At 50.1% G+C, this 14270-nt stretch overlaps 5 protein-coding genes across 5 annotated transcripts; 4 read left to right on the top strand and 1 right to left on the bottom strand.

Moving 5' to 3' along the window:
- Positions 1-1758: 1758 nt before the first annotated feature.
- Positions 1759-3452, top strand: ALT_6876 (SH3 domain protein; the record flags this gene model as incomplete). Its single annotated transcript, XM_033559581.2, has 3 exons — positions 1759-1853; positions 1907-1990; positions 2054-3452. 3 exons carry the CDS (start codon positions 1759-1761, stop codon positions 3450-3452), a joined length of 1578 nt encoding a protein of 525 aa, XP_033415472.2.
- A 1566-nt stretch (positions 3453-5018) lies between these two features.
- Positions 5019-5717, top strand: ALT_6875 (actin-binding ADF family protein; the record flags this gene model as incomplete). Its single annotated transcript, XM_033559582.2, has 4 exons — positions 5019-5050; positions 5148-5405; positions 5466-5514; positions 5577-5717. 4 exons carry the CDS (start codon positions 5019-5021, stop codon positions 5715-5717), a joined length of 480 nt encoding a protein of 159 aa, XP_033415473.2.
- Positions 5718-6502: 785 nt separating this feature from the next.
- Positions 6503-7257, top strand: ALT_6874 (cytochrome c oxidase subunit IV family protein; the record flags this gene model as incomplete). The annotated part of the gene is made up of 3 exons (XM_033559583.1): positions 6503-6812; positions 6886-7079; positions 7171-7257. 3 exons carry the CDS (start codon positions 6503-6505, stop codon positions 7255-7257), a joined length of 591 nt encoding a protein of 196 aa, XP_033415474.1.
- Positions 7258-8517: 1260 nt separating this feature from the next.
- Positions 8518-10597, top strand: ALT_6873 (F1F0 ATP synthase subunit beta; the record flags this gene model as incomplete). Its single annotated transcript, XM_033559584.1, has 7 exons — positions 8518-8528; positions 8611-8780; positions 8919-9004; positions 9073-9115; positions 9224-9540; positions 9604-10453; positions 10515-10597. The coding sequence occupies 7 exons, from the start codon at positions 8518-8520 to the stop codon at positions 10595-10597; spliced, it is 1560 nt and encodes a 519-aa protein (XP_033415475.1).
- Positions 10598-11382: 785 nt separating this feature from the next.
- ALT_6872 (1,4-alpha-glucan branching enzyme GLC3) lies at positions 11383-13914 on the bottom strand (the record flags this gene model as incomplete). The annotated part of the gene is made up of 7 exons (XM_089600146.1): positions 11383-11409; positions 11474-12104; positions 12160-12495; positions 12549-13240; positions 13297-13409; positions 13464-13563; positions 13678-13914. The coding sequence occupies 7 exons, from the start codon at positions 13912-13914 to the stop codon at positions 11383-11385; spliced, it is 2136 nt and encodes a 711-aa protein (XP_089455608.1).
- Between the last annotated feature and the right edge of the window lie 356 nt (positions 13915-14270).

The following is a 14270-nucleotide window of genomic DNA, read 5'->3' as shown; positions in this document are numbered from 1 at the left end:
CGAAGAGCATATGGACAGTCAAGTAGAGGGGAGTTCTATTGGTCTTCAAGACAAATTTAATCGTTCTGTGTCTGATCTGGATATGCTCTATCGCACCAAGAGACCTCATGATCCACATCATGAATGATTTGCATGCCAACGTTGCTGTGGTGTTGCTTTACAGCCAAGCCCTAGATGAATACCCGAGCGACTTAAGATGGGGATCAGCCAAGCATTGACAACTCAATATGCATTGTAAATAAGGAGGACTCGCGGCAAATTCGAAACGACAGGTTCGATTGAGAAAAGCATGGAGAAATGATCCCTATTATCAATATCTGTCTCACGCTCATACTCGTAGTGCTCCCTACTTCATTATTGTCCTCATACCGACCCCCGGTAAAGAGCTATAAGTATTATTAGTTCGTCCCTGATAAGTAAGGGACCTGCCCTCATCCAAGGAACACTGGGTCGGTGGGTTCTCCCGTGTTCCACAACGAATCGAGGTCGAACAACCAACCAGGAACCATCAAAATATGATCTCTATATCAAAATTGAGATAACGTAAGGGTTGGCGACCTTAAAACACCATATGACAATGACAGTAATGGATGATGTGAGCTGTCTTGATAGCAGATGGCCTCCCAAACCCCAAGTGTACACTGAGAAGGGCTGCCACGTCAATTGACAACATCGAAGCTTCATTGTACCTGGGTTTGTTCGAGTACCAAGCATTATCAATGTAGCACTGTCGCACTCGGGCAGTTTACCTGTTGCACTCGCTCCCTAAGGTAGCTGTCTTAAAGTGCTTTTCTTTTGCATCGAATATTTACCTACTACTTCCGTATAAGATGAGCACCAGTGGATCTCGACCCTTATTATTAGTTATTGTTTCTCACGTACGGATTCTAACAGCTTCCGGCACCGCAAACCGCAAATCGCCAAGGTCAGTTTAGTTCTAGCCTCGTTTTAGTGGAGTCTGTTTAATTACCTATCACAAACTTTCGAGGCTAAAGTGACCGGCAATGTGCAGCAGGACTACCTAAGTTATTGTGCCGTACCTGACTATCTATCTATCTACTGGCTAAGCGGCCGGTACCCCCTTTTATTATTGTTCTTCTTCTGCGCCGCGCCTCGGATGCAGCGTGTCTTCTGCAGACTGCGAATCTGCGATATCGAGTCGACTTGGGGTTCGAGACCTTACTTTGACCCTTGAAACTTTGAAAAGCTTTCCTGTGATCTGTGCTACAAAGTCCTGTCTTCCAGATATCTTATATTATAATTGAAATAAGCCCGTCCTCTCGTTTTCCACGTCCGTTTCGGAGCGCCCAAACCGTTTGTTACTCTCTTTTTGACGCTACTCATCCTTAGGGCCAATACTCTCCCGGTTGTTTTCTTTCCGACCCATTTTCTCTCTCCTCTGACTCTTTTTGTCCCATCTTTGGTACGCCTTTTTTCGCGGACGTCTCAGTCCTTATTTTCCTCGGAAACCAAGTCACTCGTTCGCCTTTCACTTTTGCACCACTGTTCGTCGCCATTCATCAACACTCTTTTCCGTCAGTTCCTCCAGGTTGACGCGGTGCGTCTCCCGTCTCAGTTGACTTCTCGCAATTTCCCGCCTATTGAGTTGTGATAATCATTCCGAGGAGGAGACAACACCATGAGAACCGAGTTCGGTTACTTCACTTGATAACGCATTTGAAATTCGGCATTGTCTACATCCGCACTGCTCAACTTCATTTTCATTCTTCGTGGTTACCCTGTGCGGCCAGGAGCGAGATGGCAGGCACCTGCATCTCTCTATCGGGGTCCACGCAGTGTCCTGCTTTCAATGGCTCATCCATATCAACCAGCTCGAGTCTGTACACGGATTTGTAGGCCATATTCCATGTATCCACCTGCTCGCTGCGTGCTGACCTTTTGGTAGTCCGTTCATGCAATATGTATCGAATCTGGACGATTTTGATCGAGAATTGAGCAACTACGTGAACGGCTCGTATGTCAAGCAAAAGTAAGTGCATAATCCGACCAGGGTCACTCATAGCTTCGCCTAAAGCGTCATGATCATATCTAGGTATATCGACTATCTGGGATGCCAAGGAGTCAATCTCACCCACGCGAATTACTATTATGCCCGCTATACCACCAGTACAATATGCAGCGGGCTCGTTCAAAGCTCAAAGACCTACTGCAATCTGTCTGGCCAGCAGTCAAGACCGCTTTGTGCCGACACTTGCGCCTTGATGGCCACGAGCGAGGAGGAAATCGTCGTCAATGCTGACCTTTGCCGGATAACAGGCAGTAATTATATGAGTCAAATCCGGTCAGACTTTACCATATGCTCCTTGCCTGCCGACTCACTCACTGGTACTTGCATTTCCGGCGCGGATAACGAACCCCACGAGTGCGGCTATAGGTCGAATTTGATCGGGCTATGTGGATATTGTGGAGCCAGTTCACCCAACTCGACTGATTCATGCTGTGTCAATGCGAATGCCGCGAGCCGATGCGAAGGTGTTACGATTCCCACCCCAACTGCGACTTTGCGTCCAATATTCACCTCAACGTCCAACGCGACAGCAGATGCCGGTGCTCATGACGGACTATCGGGAGGGCAAATCGCAGGCATCGTCATCGGATCTGTTGCGGGAGCCGCCCTCCTGGCAGCTCTTATCTTTTTGGTCCTCCTTTGTCTACGGCGCAGACGCAAGTCACGGGATTATAGTGCTCTTAATAAGCCCAATCCGCAACGCAAAGGGTTTCCGTCGATGCAACCGGATAAAAATCAGCAAGGCTTACCCTCGGTGCCAGGCGGACGGGTGGCCAGGATGTCTGCTCTGCGCGAGGTCCCAAGCTTGTCCCCCGCGCGCTCTCGTAACTCTCCGGCTCGCTTTGGAAGCACCAAGTACAGCGATACGTCCGACTCGGAAGGTTACGGGGCAAGCCCGGGCGCAATGTCAAAGAGAATTCCGCCGGTTACTGGACGACGCCATGGATCTCTCTCCAGCAACTCCGCCCTGGCTGGCGCATATAGTGACTCCTCGCCTCGCTCAGGAACTAATGGCCAATTTTCTTCACCCGAAGGCGTTGCGAGTGGGCAGTCGGAGCAATTGTCTTCGTTCCAAGATTATTACTCACCTGATGACATACGCCCCGGTGATAAGGTAGCTGTCCTCTGGGCCTATCAGCCGCGGGCAGGGGATGAGTTTGCCTTGGAACGCGGAGAGATGTTGAAGGTGATTGGCATTTGGGACGACGGATGGGCGACTGGCATTCGGGTGCCGGAAACTGCAGAAGATTATGACGCCAGGCACCGCGAGCAGCGTGACAGTGGTGTGTCTAATGGATCACAGAGGTTGGCTGCCTCTCCATCGCCTACTGGAGATATCAAGGCATTCCCGCTGGTCTGTGTCTGTCTTCCACAGCATTGGAGAAAGATCATCGAAGGCGGGCAGGATGAAGATGTTTCGTGATCTCCTGCCTGACTTTTTGTCTCAAAAGATTGTCACAACCTATGATTCTTTGCACCCTCCGGAGGTCTTATGCTTTCATGACACAGCTTGTCCTTCTCTCATCAGCATCGCACCCATCGGCAGGATAGGAGCGATAGACTTCCCCAGTATGGAGGAGTAGGGGTATCCTAATTAGTATGGCTCTACGCCTTCCGTCTTGTCATTCTGATGTACCAAAGACATGACGACTCCTTCCATCCGATTCCTCACTTATTTCCTTCGCTGTCGCGAGCATACAATGCAGCTACTGGACCATCATCTTATAATGGTCGCGAAGCGGTTCGACGGATGCTTGTGAAACGACTTTTTACGGTTCATATTGATATACCCCATTTTACGCCTGTGAGCTATTTCTTGTTGTTGGCCTTGATGCCTTTCTATTCTATGATAGTTCGCGTTCCCTTCTGGCTCCTCTCAGACCTGTCGCAAGATCAGGTAGCTGTGGGTTGAGCACGATTGTTGACCATCTCAATACATATTTATAGATGTACATAAGAACCCTTTTCGCGTCTGCCTTGTGGCACTGCGAGCATAACATCTACAAAACCTCCAATTTATCTGATCAAATTAGACGCAAAAGTCCACAGTTACCCCAGGCTTAAGGTTTGCTCATCGTACTAACTCCGTATCAGAGCTAAATCTGGGAAATTTATGAAGTCGTCTTCGATTGTGACACAAAGACCACAACTGTAAGCCATCTGTGGATTAACTGACGTTATATATGGCTCGCTAGGGGCTAGTCGTCGTCAGGTCCCATGGTTGAGTTCCATCAATGGATGGTAATATGGAGCTATGATGTAGGCAGATCCGATTGCTGTGATATGGCAACGTTGTCTTAAAGATAGTAAACGTGATAACTATGTTGCCTGGCTGTATACAATTGTTCAGGCCTTCTATATCAGAGTATGGATGGGTGTATAGAGCTATAAAGAATATATAATCTATTTGTCAACACACAGGCAGCAAAGTAATGATACGGATATAAGTTAACTGTGGCCATCAATCTGAAAGAAAGCAGTGTGTATAGATTAAATCTTGCAAGTCTAGGGTTCTCCGGACACTATCTATCTGCAAATCTCTGATATTCCCTCAACCCAGCGAAAAAAGAGAAAAGAAATCATCCATTCAGGGGGCAAAACCAAGAAAAGGACGGGCTGTGCTTGTGGTGCGACTGAGAGTCACGTGGAAGAACCCACCCCCACCATCACATCAACAACGCAAGCACAACAGCAAAGCCCCTCTATCTCCATCTCCGTTTCGCAATCCTCCACTCTCTATTATTTCACCCCCTTTTGCCCCAAACTGCCACTATTGGTAAAATATCTCGGGAGCCTTCTTAATGTGAGTGAGCATTGACTAATTAGCAAACCTCAAGGTATCGAGAAGATTCAAGTGAGATCACTAACATCGCGTGCGAATGCAGCTTATCATCTCCTAAATCAGCCTCGGGGTCTATATCACACAGGCAACCATGTCGGTATGTCATAATCATTCGGTTTACCCCTCCCTGTAGGGGCACACTTACTAATGGTATTTCTTGCCTCGCAGCTCGCATCCGGGTATGTTGACAGTTGTACCTTTTCCGCTTCCTATGGCAGCTCGGCACTAGCCAAACCGATTGCGCATTCATACTGACGGCCATCTTTTCTGCTATAGTGTTTCTATCGCAGATGAGTGCATCACTGCATTCAACGAGTTCCGCATGAGCGGCAACAAGGCCAACAAGACCAAGTTCATTATCTTCAAGATCGCCGATAACAAGAAGGAGGTTGTCATCGATGAGGTCTCGCAAGAAGAGGACTACGAGGTCTTCCGTAGCAAGCTTGATGCTGCCAGGGATAGCAAGGGTAATCCCGCTCCTCGTTATGCAGTCTACGATGTCGAGTATGATCTCGGTGGCGGTGAGGGCAAGAGGTACGATTGCTTGTGTCGCTCTGAAATGGCATGGGCTTCTGTGGCTGACCGAATTTGTAGAAGCAAGATTGTTTTCATCTCTTGGGTTCCCTCAGACACACCTACTCTGGTATGGCTTGGGTCTTCTAATATTTCTGTCAAAGTTTCACATTCTGACGGTCACCATTCTAGTGGTCCATGATCTATGCCAGCACACGGGAGAACTTGAAGAACGCTCTGAACATCCACACCTCCATCCACGCCGACGACAAGTCCGACATTGAGTGGAAGGCTGTTCTGACCGAGGCCAGCGGTGGTAAGGCCGGTAAATAGACGACAGCACCGGCTGGGACCGGGCCAGTTGACCTAGTGTGTGTGTGTGCTAGTTATCGCACTAATCTCATATGAGGGTCGAGAGTACCTCCAAGCGACCGACTCGATGACCCTTTCAGCACACACACATAGTTTCAATATGAGATTGTTACGACTGACCGCCTCTATAGTGACCGTACCGTCTTATTGCGGTTGTCATCGTGAACAAAACGACTGGGAGGGGGATTGTCTTTCTTTCATGAGTCAGCGTTTGCCTGTACAGAATATTGCTACCTTGCAATGGGGTGTGATTTCGACGGTTCTTTGTAGAGTAGAATACACGATATCACCTCCACAAATCATCCCTCTTTCTTTCTGCAGGGGTTGCCGTTGTAGATATGAGTAATAGTGAGGATCAGCCAAAACGGCAAGTCGCCCGGTCGGAATCGGATATCTCCATTGTAGCGGATAAGGCAGTCTAGGCACTGAAAAATGAAAGAGTCTTTGGCGAATGGATGTGCGATCTCGATAAACTTATGATGTCCTTGATGAGGGAACGGCCGGGTTGTCTGAAGACAGGCGTGGCTGTCGACCAATCAGAGCGCCGCCAAAACGGACTAAGCTTGTCGTTCGGAAACTCGACTTTCCACCTCAAACCACAGTCGAACGTCGTCTCTGTCTCCTCCTCCACCCACTGACCAGCCTCAACCAGCCTCCAATCCGGGGAATTGACGCTCTTTTATACCGGAGAGTATCCTCTACTCAATTGACACGTTTTTCGTCGCCTTTGCGCCCTCACACACACAATGTTCCTCCGGTCCGTTTCTCGGGCTGCTGCTCGCAGCTCTGCCATGCCCACCACGGCCACTCGCTCCTACCGCACTGTTCCCAGCCCAATTGCTTGCCTGAACGCTCGTCCTCAGCCTCAGCAGAAGTCCATTGCTTCCCAGCAGACTCGCGCCTCTTCCGAGCACGCCATCTCGAATCCCACACTCGCCGGTATCGAGAAGCGCTGGGAGGCCATGCCTCCCCAGGAGCAGGCCGAACTGTGGATGCAGCTGAGGGATCGTATGAAGGTTGACTGGCACCAGATGACTCTGCAGGAGAAGAAGGCTGGTATGTATCTCTTTTTGACGCGGATACCAGGCATTCCCCGCTGGTCAGAATTTTTGCTGACTCGAGACTCTAGCCTACTGGATTGCTTTCGGTCCTCACGGCCCCCGCGCGGTTCCTCCCAAGGGCGAGGGCATGCGTATTTTCTGGAAGGTCACTCAGCTGACCCTGGCCTCCTTCGCCGTCTTCTACGTGATCCATCTGTTCGCCAAGCCCCAGCCTAAGACCATGTCCAAGGAGTGGCAGGAAGCCTCCAACGAGTACGCCAAGGTACGTATATATCGCTGTTATGGGGAGCTTCTTAGTGGGAGCTTTTTTACTCTTGTGTGGTTGAATAGTTATTGACATGGTTTTACAACAGCGCGAGAACATCAACCCTCTCTACGGTATTAGCAGTGAGGGCTACGAGGGCAAGGGCTTCGTTCAGAGCCCTCCTGCCGAGAAGTAAATTGAAGGATAAGTATCTGGGAGGAACAGGTGTGGCACTCAGACACGCTGGGTAGGCAGTGCTGGAGTTGAGTGCCCGTCCCCTCGCCCTTTCTGCTGACCTCGGCTGCGTGCCTGGGTCCATTGGACAATTTTGACTTCGCCCTTGTCTTCCAATCTTGACAATTCGACTTCCGAAAAACCTTGTGTATCTCGTACTGTGCAATAATCAATGTATCTCCTTTGTAGCCATAGATCATGTGTTGCATTGTCTTCCTACTTTGTTATTGGTATTGATGACGTAGAATTCGCTCTTATTGAGACTTACCTTACACACCACAGTACGCACATCCAATGGGCAATTCTCTAACGCTGTGCCCATTCATACAGCTTCTAGAGCTGCTTCAATGGAGATATATGGTCGAAAGGCTATATGCTGCCAATAGGTTTGTCTACGTGTGGGCCAATGCTAATGCAGCGTACGCTAAACGACAGCTCCCTATGATTGAAGTTGCAGGTAGTTCTCAGTTCATATACATTGAGTACAACGTTGGCCTTTGCTATCTGGCAGTTTCATAAGCTGAAGGAACTTGATACCCTACAATGGGTAATACGCAGTACGAGTCGATTACAAGAACACGTCAGAAATTTCCATAATAGCGTTCGTCCGACGAGAGGAGCGAGGATTGTTCTTGGAGCAACCGGTACCAAAAAAGCAGATGAAAGTGTATTGAATGAATTGATCGGTTCATTTGAGGCACTTGAATAAGCAATGATATGTTGTTGACGTGGAGATAAGCTACATGCATCATGTTGTAAACGAGTATCAAATTTTGATGGGGCTTAGAGAGGTACAGCTGTACAGGTATCCAAAGCTCCCTGCATCCGGGCGCCAAGAAGTCTCCCGTTTGTGTGTGCGAATTCCCCTAGGAGACCACAACAGGGCAAGTATGGAGATGTGGAAACCCGGACAAGTTGGGCTCGATGGCCGGGAGAACACAGCATCTGACCGTGAGGCATTCAAGATAAAAGAAAGATGAGTTTCCAGATAGCGGTGCTTTCTTATTCTCGAGGAAAGTGAGCGCACTGGGTTTTCTTGCGCATTGCTCGGTACATCACGGGATCGTCGGCAAAACCGCCCCGGAAAGGCTAAGCCGGACACAGTCGCCCGTGTCCACCTCAACCTCAACCTCTTCCCTTCCCTTCCCTCTTTCTTCCCTCTCCCCATCTTCTTGTCCCTTTGACCTCTTAAACCCCATTTTCGCTCTTAAACACCATCAAAATGTTCAAGAGGTTTGTTGCACCGCCAATTCTCGCTGATTCGCCTTTTTTCCCATTTTTTCGCCCGCTAACCTCGGTTTTTTGGATGATTTAGCGGTCTTGCCCGGACCTTCGGGAGGGCTGCTTTTGCTCGACCTTCCCCCGTCGCTCGTCGCGCAATCCAGCCCCTCAGATCCAATGGCCTTCCTTCCCTGGCCAGGTTCGCCAGCACTGAGGCTGGTTCCGTCGGAAAGATTCACCAGGTCATTGGTGCCGTCGTCGACGGTACGTGCGAATATCCCCGTTGAAAACCCTGCTGGCAGCCTCCGCGAAAATCTTTTCCTGGCGTCAAATCCATCTCAACAGCCATCAAAATGGGGTCAATAGCAATGTCAAAACACGATATCTGACTCTAGCCTACAGTGAAGTTCGAGGGTGACAAGCTCCCTGCCATTCTCAACGCCATTGAGACCGAGAACAACGGCCAGAAGCTCGTCCTTGAGGTCTCTGTATGTATTTGATATCTGATATCGAACCTCGATGACATCAATCGTGCCTTGGCTAACCGAGTAACCAGCAACACTTGGGTGAGAATGTCGTCCGTACCATTGCTATGGATGGTAAGCTCTCAACCCCCTCTGCTCATCGCCGGCGTGACACCTAGATTTTTCATGGCGATATCGGCGTTGCTTTTCCATCGAGTCGACTGACATATGTCCGGCTTTCAGGTACCGAGGGTCTGACCCGTGGTGCTCCCGCCCGCGACACTGGTGCTCCCATCATGATCCCCGTCGGCCCTGCCACCCTTGGCCGTATCGTCAACGTCACTGGTGACCCCATTGACGAGCGTGGTCCCGTCAAGGCCACCAAGTTCGCTCCTATCCACGCTGAGGCCCCCGAGTTCATTGAGCAGTCGACCTCCGCTGAGATTCTGGTCACTGGTATCAAGGTCGTCGACCTTCTCGCCCCCTACGCCCGTGGTGGTAAGATTGGTCTCTTCGGCGGTGCCGGTGTCGGCAAGACTGTCTTCATCCAGGAGTTGATTGTGAGTTATTCTAAATGTTCCGCTAATTCTCGCTCGATCTTCTCACTAACGCATCCCATGTAGAACAACATTGCCAAGGCCCACGGTGGTTACTCCGTCTTCACTGGTGTCGGTGAGCGTACTCGTGAGGGCAACGATCTGTACCACGAAATGCAGGAGACTGGTGTCATTCAGCTCGAGGGTGAATCCAAGGTCGCTCTGGTGTTCGGTCAGATGAACGAGCCCCCCGGTGCCCGTGCCCGTGTCGCCCTTACCGGTCTGACCATTGCCGAGTACTTCCGTGACGAGGAGGGTCAGGACGTGCTGCTCTTCATTGACAACATTTTCCGTTTCACCCAGGCCGGTTCCGAGGTGTCTGCCCTGCTCGGTCGTATCCCCTCTGCCGTCGGTTACCAGCCCACCCTGGCCGTCGACATGGGTGGTATGCAGGAGCGTATCACCACCACCAAGAAGGGTTCCATTACCTCCGTCCAGGCCGTCTACGTGCCCGCTGACGATCTGACTGACCCTGCCCCCGCCACCACCTTCGCTCACTTGGACGCCACCACTGTCTTGTCCCGTGGTATTTCTGAGTTGGGTATCTACCCTGCTGTCGACCCTCTCGACTCCAAGTCTCGTATGCTCGACCCTCGTATCGTCGGTGAGGAGCACTACGCCGTCGCTACCCGTGTCCAGCAGATGCTCCAGGAGTACAAGTCCCTCCAGGATATCATTGCCATTCTGGGTATGGACGAACTTTCTGAAGCTGACAAGCTCACCGTCGAGCGTGCTCGTAAGCTCCAGCGTTTCCTGAGCCAGCCTTTCACTGTCGCCCAGGTCTTCACTGGTATCGAGGGTAAGCTGGTCGACCTCAAGGACACCATCCGCAGTTTCAAGGCCATCATCAACGGTGAAGGTGATGATCTTCCTGAGGGTAAGTTTGAACATGATCTATCTTCTAAAATTCGAAATCGATGCTGATGTCCTTCTTTTAGCTGCCTTCTACATGGTTGGTGACTTCGAGTCTGCCCGCGCCAAGGGTGAGAAGATCCTGGCTGAGCTCGAGGGCAAGGCCTAAATGTAATATTGTTTTTTAAGCGCCCTTTTCTTTTTATGGTTGTTAGACATGGAATCTCTTTCTTCAGTGTTCCGTTTTCTTTCGATGCGTGTACAGTACTCGAATTAAGGAAAGGGATTCGAAAGAAAGAAAGTTTCCATGAAAAAGGAAAAGGAGCACTTGCATCTACCCTTGTAAGTCTGGATGGAAACTTCCGGGCTTGTGTTACACTATGTGCTCATGTAAGTAAGTTTAAAATGACCACAGCCAGCCTGAATACCCACTGGGCTGGGACAATTGTACCATTTCTTTTGTTGGATTGGAAAGAGTGTCTGCGTAGTTGATTCCTTGCAATCGTAGCCGTGATCTGTCAGTACTTCGAGTAATTTATACATATGAATGTTGTTTTTCTACGGCGTTGCTTCTTGCGACGATGCAAGCAACTGAAGGTAGGGAGACAGAGACAGGCTCGAGGCGACGAGTTATCAAGTCAGTCACGGAGTTCCAGTTATTAGGCACAAAATGACGAGAGTTCAAGTTCATGGAGCATTGAGCATGCTGCTGGTATTCCCGGTCATGGACCACAAAATATATAGGTTGCAAGACAACATGATTCGTGAAGTACGGACAGTATCTACATTGCACCGCACAAGGACATAAATATGTTATCGAAATAATCAGGATGAACTTTATATAGACGAAGCTTTTGTGCGTTCGTGCTTATTAGATAGCGCAGTATATTTGATATCAACATGTAATGACTAGCATCGAACGCGACCACAAGTGGCATGAATCCATTAAGATGACTATAGTGTTTCTTCCAGGGCGAGGACCTGCATTTTGAAGCTTCTGTTAGCTTATGAATCGCCAACGGGGAAAGGTGGATGGAGTACATACCAGCGCTGTTCGCGTGGGAAGATAGACCTGCAGGTAATTACTACGTCCGTTCCAGGGCATATCGGTGGTGAAGAAGCGGGTCTCCTTGAGATTACGGCCGAAGCCGCCAAATTCCGGATCATCCGTGTCCAGGACGATGCGGTAGGTACCTGCTTGCTCGACACCGACACGGTAGTCGGTGAAGCTCTCTGTGGGGTGGAAGTTGAAGATCCAGAGCAGACCTGCGCGCTCGAAGGCGAGGACCTTGTCGACCTCGTGCTTGAGGCTCACGTAGGCTTGTGGGGAGTGTAGCCAGCCGTACTTCTCCTCGGTCAACTGCATGCCGCGGTCGAACTCATTGAGGAACTTGTAGCGGAGGAGATGGTCCTCGGTGAGGTTGAGCTGGCGGCGGGCATACCAGAAGGAATTGTTGTTTCCGGCACGGGGGAAGTCGAGCCATTCTGGGTGGCCGAACTCGTTGCCTTCGAAGTTGAGGTAGCCCTCTCCTCCCAGGCCGTGGGTGACCAGTCGGATCATCTTGTGCAGGGCCATGCCTCGTTCGATGGTGGGTGTGAATTCGGTCAGCACGGACATGTGGGTGTACATTTCCTTGTCGCAGAGCCACATCATGAGCGTTTTATCACCGACCAGGCTGGAGAAGTTAGTTTTTATGGTTTGTCATTGCAGATAATTGGGAGGGGACTAACGCTTGATCATGGCTTTCTGCATATGCAATTGTCTTCTCGCCATGACGTCTGTTGGTCAGGGTGAAGGCGAGACTGCCCATGTCCCACTCGCTATCGGACTTTTCCTTCAGAAGTTTGATGTACATGTCTGGGATGGCCATTGCGAGGCGGTAATCAAACCCAACGCCACCGAGGGAGTGAGGTAAACAGAGGGCCGGCATTCCGGAGACGTCTTCTGCCACGGTGATGCAGTTGGGATACAAAGTATGGAGCATCTCATTGGCGAGAGTCAGGTACATCACACCTTCATCATCCACAGAGGGGCCAAAGTATTCGTGATATCCACCTGAGAAGCCACTTGACGAAAAATTAGCGGATGAGTCAAGTATTTAAGTCAAGAGTCCACTCACGTTCCAATACCATGGTGTACATAAAGCATACTCGTAACTCCGTCGAAACGGAAGCCGTCGAAGCCGTATTCTTCCATCCAGAAACGAAGGTTGCTCAGAAGGAAGCGCAGGACCTCGTGGTGGCCGTAGTTGAACAACCGACTGTCCCACAGCTCATGCCGACCCTTTCCTCCTTCGTGGAAATATAGGTGGTCCGTTCCATCAAACATGTTCAGTCCATCGTCCACGTTCTTTGACGCATGACTGTGGACAACGTCGAGAAGCACTGTCAAGCCCATACTGTGTGCTGTATCAATGAGCTCCTTCAGCTCGTCAGGTGTGCCGTAACGACTGCTCGCTGCGAAGAAGTTGTTGACCTGGTATCCGAAACTGGCGTAGTAGGCATGTTCCATAATGGCCATGAGCTGGATCGCATTGTACCCCAGGTACTTTATGCGAGGCAGCATGTTCTTCGTAAACTCTTTGTATGTCGCAACCCGGGTCTCGGGGGATGAGATACCCACATGGGCCTCATAGATGCGGAGGCTCTCCGGTTTCTTCGGGCGGGAATGTTTGAACTTGTACCGTTCAGACTCGGGAGGATTCCAGAACACGGACTCATAAATGGGGGACACTTTGAGGTCCTGGACCACACGCTTGATCCACGCAGGTATCCGGTAAATTCGCTCTCCGCTGGGAAGGTCCATCGCAATCTAGACGATGTGTAAGCAACACAGGGCTGCGGACTGTGCTCATCACGGGAAATTACCTTAACCTTGCTATCATGAGGGATGGCTGGCACGCCGTCCTTCGAGGGCACCGTAACCTCCCACACGCCAAAGTCGTCTTTTGTCATGGGATGCGCTGTTACATCCCAGTTGTCTGCTCAAATCAGTATGCGCACAAACGATCGCTAGACTATGGCGTGTGACGTACTGAAATCACCGACTAAGTAAGCTCGCACAGCATTGGGAGCCCACTCCCGATATGTGATGTCTCCATTGGCATTGACATTGAATCCAAATTTCTCGTAGCCCTATGATCAAGAATGCAGTTTTGTTAGCTCAGATATCAATTCCACCATGAGAATGAATTCCTTGAACGCTAAGCATCAAAATACACGACTAGAGGAGAGATGAAGTATACTAACCTTGCTAAACTTATCTAGACCACCCTCGTTTTCGTCGATTGTCTTGATCCAGTTTTCGACCAACCCGAATCTGTGTCGTAGAGCGTCGCGGAAAGGTTCAAGCCAAGGATCTAACTGGATAACGCCTGTAGAGTATGAGTGACCTAGCAGATAAATGGGGTCGATTCCGAGTTCTAGCTGACCTGTGCCGTCCGGAGGCGCTGATTGCGCGATGTTTGAAGCTTCAGTCGAAGCCATGGTTACAGAAGATAGCAGCGATAAGCTCTCTGCGGATGATGGAGCGTCGCAAGAGAAGTGACAGAGGATATACTCAGTTCAACCAACAACGTCCAGTTCGAAAAGATGTAGGAAAAGGACGGTGACGAGAGACGAAGAACTTTTTCGTTTTACAAAATGTAACGATTGCAAGGGACCGGGAGGGGGGAAACCTGCTTTTGTCCCTGAGCAAGCCCAAGCCCATTGCGGGGGAGGAGCATCGTCTTAGATAGGCTAGCCTAAGGCAGAGATCGAAGGCCAAAGCTCCCAACACAAGTGACATCACCTTTCTCAACCTTTCCTTTCTCTACTGACCGGGCCCAATTTTTCTTCGTCTC

This window comes from Aspergillus lentulus (genome assembly GCF_001445615.1).
Source record: "Aspergillus lentulus DNA, contig: Alt12, strain: IFM 54703, whole genome shotgun sequence".
NCBI classification, from domain to species: domain Eukaryota; kingdom Fungi; phylum Ascomycota; class Eurotiomycetes; order Eurotiales; family Aspergillaceae; genus Aspergillus; species Aspergillus lentulus.
The sequence above is the reverse complement of the archived record's forward strand: the minus strand, read 5'-3'. Positions and strand labels throughout refer to the sequence as shown.